At 38.8% G+C, this 7,997-nt stretch overlaps 1 protein-coding gene across 1 annotated transcript; it reads left to right on the top strand.

Annotated features, from left to right (window-relative positions):
- Positions 1 to 4,120: 4,120 nt before the first annotated feature.
- On the top strand, positions 4,121 to 6,267 carry LOC148918872 (cytochrome P450 716B1-like). Its single transcript, XM_089048724.1, has 5 exons — positions 4,121 to 4,173; positions 4,440 to 4,746; positions 5,148 to 5,589; positions 5,679 to 5,866; positions 5,959 to 6,267. Exons 1-5 carry the CDS (start codon positions 4,121 to 4,123, stop codon positions 6,265 to 6,267), a joined length of 1,299 nt encoding a protein of 432 aa, XP_088904850.1.
- Positions 6,268 to 7,997: the final 1,730 nt, after the last annotated feature.

Raw genomic sequence — 7,997 nt, 5'->3', positions numbered from 1 at the left:
TAGCCAGAGCCTTAGTCAAAATGTCTGCTATTTGATCTTCTGTCTTGTAGTAGATGAGCTCAATTTCTTTTGCTTGAATGGCTTCCCTTATGAAATGAAATTTCCAGCTTATATGTCTTGTCTTCCGTGATGAATTGGATTCCTTGCCATTGCAATTGCTTGAATGGAGTCCCTTCTACCTGTTCTTCACCAAAGTCCTCAAGAACAAATCTGAGCCACTTAGCTTGTGAAGTTGCTCGCGCACTATATACCTGCCATCAGAGACAAAGCAACCTGCTTTTGCTTGATGGAGGCCCAAGAGAACATGCCCGAGCCTAGTGTGAAGGCATATCCGAGGTCCTCCCATATCATCCTCACCCCAGCCCGATCCACCGTCACAATACCCGATTAGAGTAGCTGTTTTTGCAAACTCAATTCCAAAGTCTAGTGTGCTTGTATATATCTCAACACTTTGCGTTCCTATGTGTTTCTTTGTGGATGTGCATAAACCTAGCAAGCAAGCTAGATGCAAACATGACATCTGGTCTTGTGGCGGTCAAATAAAGCAAACTTCCTATAATCTGTCTGAATTCACTTTCATCTGCTGCTTCACTTCCATCTTCTTTACACAGTTTCTCATTCACCACTAATGGAATTGCCACTGACTTGTAGTCTCTCATTCCAAACTTCTCAAGGAGTTTCATAGCATATTTCTTTTGGTGAATGAAAATGTGCTTATCAGTTTGTACCACTCCCATGCCAAGAATATGGTGCAACAAACCCAAATCTATCATCTCATAGTGTTGCATCATATCTTGCTTAAACCCTTCAAGCAATTTAGGACAACTTCAATATATATGATGTCATCTACATAAAGTGAGACAATGATAATACTTGAGGTGTCATTTGTTTTGATATAGAGAGTAGCTTCACTTAAACTTTTCTTAAAACCTGCAGTGTTGAAGTAGGCATCTATTTCATCATACAGGCCTTTGAGGCTTGTTTTCTCCATATAGAGCCTTGTTCAACTCAAACCTTGGTTTCTTGCTCTCTTGAACATATCCTGAGGCTGTTCAACATAGACTTCCTCCTTTAGAATGCCATTGAGAAAGGCGGACTTCACATCCAATTGATACAAACTTCATTCCTTTTGTGCAGCAAGGGCAATCAAGGTTCTGATGGTATCTAGTTGTGCCACAGGGGCAAATGTTTCATTGTAGTCAATTTCGGGCTTTTGTGAGTAGCCTTTAGCCACTAGCCTAGCTTTATTCTTCTGCATAGTACCATCTAGGTTAAGTTTGACCTTGTAGACCCACTTAACACCAATTACTAGTTTGTCAAATGGCCTATCAACTAATTCCCATGTATTGTTCTTCTCAATCATCTCCAATTCAGCCTCCATTGCATTTCTCCAAGATTCATCTAAATCGCTTCTTCAAAGTTGAATGTTCCACATGCACATATTGCATTTTGCCAAGATGGCATTAATACTTCTCTGTGAGGTGTGTGATCAAATATTTGAGACCTATCAAGCATTTCTTCCCCTTGAGGTGCAATTTCTTCTTCCACTTGCATTTGAGTATCCAAGAACTGAGTTTGTTCATCCAATACCTCTGTTCAGTTTCTGCAGTACCTTGATTTTCATCTGACATAGGCATTCTCAACTCTGCATTGCTAGGATTCTCCCATTTCCATGAGGCTTCTTCATCAAAATAAACATCCCTAGACAAGATAATCTTTCTAGTCTTAGGATCATACAATCTATAGCCTTTTTCATAGAGTCCATAGCCCACAAAAATGCATTTGTGACTATTTTCTTCCAACTTGTGTCTCAAAACAGAAGGAATGAGCACATGACATATACATCCAAACACTTTCAAGTGTGCAATACCTGGCTTCCTTCCAGTGTAGGCCTCAAATGGTGTCATCTTCTTAAGGGACTTAGAAGGACACCTGTTGAGAAGATAGATCACCGTGATGAACACTTCGCCAAAACTCATATGGAAGACCCTTTTCATGTAGCATAGACTTTGCCATTTCTATTACAATCATGTTCTTCCTCTCAGCTACTCCATTTTGCTGAGGGGAATATGCTACTGTCAGCTGCCTTTGTATTCCATGTTCACTACAATACTCAAGAAATTCTTTTGACAAGAATTCCCCACCTTTATCACTCCTAAGAGATTTCACCTTATGTCCACTCTGCAGTTCTGTCATTGCTTTGAACTTTTTGAAGCAATCAAAAGCATTTGATTTATTTCTAAGAAAATAAACCCAAGCCATTCTTGTATAGTCGTCAATGAATAACAAGAAATACTTGTTTTCTGACATTGATGCAGTTTGCATTGGACCACAGATGTCAGTGTGAACTAATTCTAGTGGAAACTGAGCTCTCCAAGTAGATTCTGCAGGAAATGAGTCTCTATGCTGCTTTCCTAGCTTGCAGCCTTCACACCAAAGATCCTTCTCTGCACTAGGCAATCCATGAACCATGTCTCGATTTGCTGCAGCCAAATGCTTTGATCATTAAGGTGCCTGGTCTTTTATGCCAAGTTTTAAGTCGGAGTCACACTTGCTCACACCAACTGAGTAGCAGGTACCATTGTGAGAGGAAAACACCTATTGCTAGTCATTGGAACCTTAGCTATAGGATTTTGCAGTGACCAATCATCAAAAATTGTCACCATTCCCTTTCCAAATACTAAGCAATACCCATGTTCCATCATCTCCACTAACACTGAGCAATTTTTCTAAAACAGTGCACCAACATCACCTCTTGAATGTATTTTCTGCCTGTCTTAGTTTCTATCACAAGTGTGGCTTTCCCTGCAACTTGAACTGTCTCTCCAGTCCCCATTTTCACCTTGAAGTTACATCCTTCGAATATCTACCAGAGCTCATTCCAAGTCATGTGGTTACTACAACCACCGGCCCATTACAATACCAAGAATTGTTCAACTTCACATCCGCTATGACATTGCATGCATAAAACAGTTGTTCCACCTTTCTTCAACTCTGATTGGCATAATTCACCTTTTGTACAGATTGATTTCCATGACAATCTTTGACCATGTGTCCAAACTTTCCACATCCTCTGCATTTTGGTTTTCCCTCAAACCAGCACATGCCATAGTGTAGTTTTTCACAGTGCTTGCAAGGTGTTTTGGTTCCTTCATTTGATGCATTTGGTTTGGGGTTAGAATTAGACTTGTTACTCCAATTCTTCCCATTTCCCTTCCAGTTCTTCTGAGACTTGTTACTTCCTGAAGAGCTCATCTTTCGGAACTTACTCTCATGTTCAAAGTAGTAAAAGACTTTTCTGTGGAATTTTCAGTGTGCCTATCCAATCTGAGCTCAAAGTTCTTGAGGGATGCAACCACTTCTTGAATTTCAAGAGTGTCAAGATCCTTGGAATGCTCAATCACGAACATATAGAATCATAAGATCTAGGCAAGCTAATAAGCAATTTCTGCACAACTCTTTCTCTAGATAACTCTTCACCATAACTTTTCATTTGATTAATTAGATCAAACAGTTTAGCAACATAAACAGAAAATGATTCACTATCCTTCATACGAGTGTATTCAAACTCTCTACGTAAGCCTTGTAGCTTGACACTTCGTACCTATTTATCGCCTCTAAACTCCTCGCTTCGTATCCCATGCACTTTTGAGGTTTCTTCATTCACTATTCGGGAAAAAATTTTATGAGACTGCACTTTGGATCAGCCCAAGTGCACGAGCATCCTTCATCAAAATCTCAACCGAAGTGGACTTCTCTTTTTCAGCAGCCATAGATCCTTCTTCCTTTCCTTTTCCCTTCTTTGGATCTGAAGCATCAAAACCATTTTCAACCAAATCCCACAGCCCATGAGATTTCAAAATGGTCTTCATTCGAATGCTCCAAAACTCATAGTTCTCTCCATTGAAAACTGGTGTGTGAAGCTCAGCAGAGCTTGATCCTGCGTTAGACACTCGGATTCAACCAGTATATTTCCGGAAGTTTTGAGTGAGCTTCAATCACACCTACCCAAAACACCACTCTTGATTCTCACAGATTCACGCCCAGCAACCAACCAAACTTGGGCCTGAGGCCATGTTAGAATTCTATGGTTGTATCTGTATTTTTAGATTTAAGAAAGATGTATATTCTGGAGATTTTGCTAGAGAGGAAGAAGAAGAATGAGAAGGCACTGTTCTATTACATTTTTACAAACAGTCGGCTTACATAGTGTGACTGACAGAGAGAGAGAAATGTGATTCTTCTCTAACAGAATTACAGCTGTCACCCTATGAGGTGCTTACACTTGTCATGCCAAATCTAAGCTAGAGAATCCACCTGGACTATAATCCAAAAGTTCTCATTACATCATATAAACTAGACATAAAGGAAAATGAGAAATAAGCCTTGGTGACTTCGGCTCTAAGAAATCAAGCACAAAAAGGATTATATTTCAACAGAAAGTACGGTTCAGTTTCGAAGCTAAGTCTCTTTGGGAAACCAACAGTCTTCATTCATGGACAGGCTGCAAACAAGTTTATATTCACCGCTGATGGCAGTACCATTACCAGCCAACAAACGGAGTCTATTCGTATGATTTTGGGTGACCGGAATATACTGGAGATGAGGGGCAATGATCACAAGCGTTTAAGAAATGCTCTTATGTTGTTCTTGAAGCCTGAGTCACTGAAGCAATATGTTGGAAAAATGGACAAAGAAACCAGGAAGCATCTTGAGACGCATTGGCATGGCAAGCAACAAGTAAAAGTAAGTTATTCCTATCAAGAACTTTCAGTGATAGAATTTCAAAATAGAAAGAAAGTTGTAAGAGGTTTTGAAATGATATAACTTTACTTCAAATGCCACCATTTGGTGAAAGAAGAGTTTACCCTGTTGTTCAACACTTTTTTTCTTTTCTTTTTCTATCAGATCTTTTCAACCATGTTTTTCTGATCATAGGAATTGTGGCAGCCAAAGCCATTTTTCCTATCCACCTAACTGCATCCTGTCCCTAGAATGTGTGAAACAAGAGTTACCTAGCAGAAACCTCCCTGTATTGCCTTCTGCTCCTGTTTTTTCTTTTCAGATTAAAAAAGAAAATGAACTCAAAGCAACAAACAAAGATCAATGTCAATTAACAAAGGTTTCTAAATTCTATTGCTTGATAGGCCTTGCCCCTGATGAAGATTCTCACGTTCAACATAATGTGCTCTCTGCTTTTCGGGCTTGAACAAGGAACTTGCAGAGACGAACTTGTGGAGTGTTTCCAACAAATGATAGAAGGAATGTGGTCAGTCCCAGTTAACTTTCCGTTCACACGTTACAACCGCAGCCTCAAGGCTAGCAAGAGGGTTCAAAACATGATCAAGGAACTCATATCCGAAAAGAGGGCGGAACTTGAGCAGAAAACTATTTCTCCACTCCAGGACCTTGTCACTTGCTTGCTTAGCATCCGAAATGATGACAACGAAGAAGTTATAACAGAAAAAGAAATCTTGCACAATATCATGCTAATCATGGTTGCAGGACATGACACTTCATCTGTTGTGCTTACTTTTCTTTTTCGGTCTCTAGCTAACGAGCCAGCTGTTTATGAAGCCCTTCTTCAGGGTATGCATATTAGAGGCAAGATTTTCAAATTTCCTGCATAAAAGGCACTGATCCAATGCAACTGATGCCCCTTGATTTGTGCCTTGCAGAGCAAGAAGAAATAGCTAAAAGCAAATCCCCAGGAGAGTTTCTGACATGGGAAGACCTTGCCAAGATGAAGTACACATGGAGAGTAGCAATGGAAACTATGAGAATAACTCCTCCTGTTTTTGGTGGCTTCAGGAAGGCATTGAAAGACATTGATTTTGATGGCTTTCTCATCCCCAAAGGGTGGCAAGTAAGTTCAAATGTACAATAAAGTGCTATTAGCATCCGTGTCCCATTTTCTTCCAGAAACGTACAACTGATAATAATATCCAATACTGTCAGATATTCTGGGCTACTTCTATGACACACATGGACAAGAGCGTTTTCCCAGAGCCATCAAAGTTTGATCCAACTAGGTTCGAGAACCAAGCATCAGTTCCACCCTACAACTTCATTCCATTCGGAGTGGGGCATCGAGTATGTCCAGGATACGAGTTTGCCAGGATTGAAATACTTGTTGTAATTCATTATATGGTAACTCAGTTCACATGGAAGTTCTGTGCAGACAACAAATTCAGTAGGGATCCCATGCCTGTACTCTACCAAGGACTGCCCTTAGAAATGAGGCCAAGGAAACCTTGTAAGTATTAAAATGTTTTGTCAACTTAAATAGTTATATGTGCTTTGTTTAGAAGGATGATAACGTGTCTTAATGTAAGTGATGTGATAGCTATCTATATATGCCTTTGAAACAAGGTATGCAAAGCTACATTTGTGGGTATTAACTAACAAAACCAACACTGAAAGTTCTTGTTCTTTTGGGATTGGTGTTTTTGCCCCCTTAAAGCTCTTGTTGGAATTGAACTAATAACTAAAAAGGGATGTTATTTTGCTTAAGACAACAAAAGTGATATGTTTATTGAATCAAATAGACTCTGTTGTGCTTATCATATTTTGGTGTGCTACACTTTTCTTTTTGCTGGAAATTTTGGTGTTACATTATTATAGGTAGGGGTGTTTGTTGGTTTAAAACCGACAAAATTTAATCAATCCACACATGTGATGCAATCCAATTAGAGCTTAGGTTCCGATTCAGTCTGATCCATTTTGTATTTGATTGATTGGATTCAATGATCGGTTTTAGTTTCATCAAATGACTTAAATTGTTCTTAACTTCTAATTTCAAATGTGAAAAAGCATGAAACCAACTAGGTTGGATTGCATTAGATTCGATTTTAAAATTTAGGGATCCAATTTGATCAGCCAAACCATCAAAAAATTGACAAAATTGAAATGAATCGGTTGGTTTAGACAAATTGGATCGGATGTTGAACACCACTAACTATAGGCCAAAATTCAACTTTATCCTGTCTATCTTTGTTCTTTATCATTCATAAATTGGGCTGCTAGTGAGTTGGCGACACCTCTTGTTATTAACGTCTATCTAAATTTTCTTCATACAATCTGAGTTCAAAATTCAAATGATGACAAGATCATGTGTTCATGTATTTGACAGTTATGATGCTCGACATCTCTCTTGACAAACCTAAATTTGCAGTCTGATTAGACAAACGAAATAATGATCGAATAATTCCCCTGAACTTGAGCCACCTTACTCGACTCGACACTTGTCTTTTGTTTTGTCAAATGTGTCGTACAAAAAGTACTTGTCAACATAAATGATTGCAGTTTGCATTATATTACAAGTCATACTTGCATCTTTAACAGAAAAGCAAGGGCTAAACTAGCAATTTGTAGAGATACCCTAGAGTGACAGATAAACCTGAGAGATTCTTTAAACAGAAAAAAAAAAATAATATGTTGTTCCTAACTCCTTTTGAAACTAGAACACTTCAATCAATTTGAATGACATTATAAAAAAAATAAGAAAAAAATGTTGTGGAAAAGAAAGACATGCATTACAATTCATATTCTTTCATGTACATTGTACAACAATTGGAACACTAACACTGCCTCCTTGTACCTGACTACCAACGATTATAGCTTCGCCATCTTTCATACATTTGTATCAACAATAGAACTACACTAAAAGCAGAAGAAACTGGTATGGCATCAACCATAGGCCTAACAAATTTGCACGAGCATAGGCCTAACAAATTTGTACCAGCAACGAATTGAGGACTTAGCAATTCCGTGACCTGGAGTACTTTGGGGGCAGTGATTCGCACCTTTCATTCATATGGGAGTATGGTTCCATGCTGTTGTATTCAGGTAGTTCCATTCGATACTTCCCTTTAATCTGACAGAAAGGAAGCTTCACAGTGTCCCCGTCATTGCACCACTTTGGCAGGCGTGCTTGAATTATTTTCAAAGAATTTCAGCATATAAGCATCTTTTTATTCTGCATTTATGGCAAATAA

The sequence above is a fragment of the Prunus mume genome, linkage group LG3 (assembly GCF_029339155.1).
Source record: "Prunus mume cultivar Tortuosa linkage group LG3, ASM2933915v1, whole genome shotgun sequence".
Lineage (NCBI taxonomy): Eukaryota > Viridiplantae > Streptophyta > Magnoliopsida > Rosales > Rosaceae > Prunus > Prunus mume.
The sequence above is the reverse complement of the archived record's forward strand: the minus strand, read 5'-3'. Positions and strand labels throughout refer to the sequence as shown.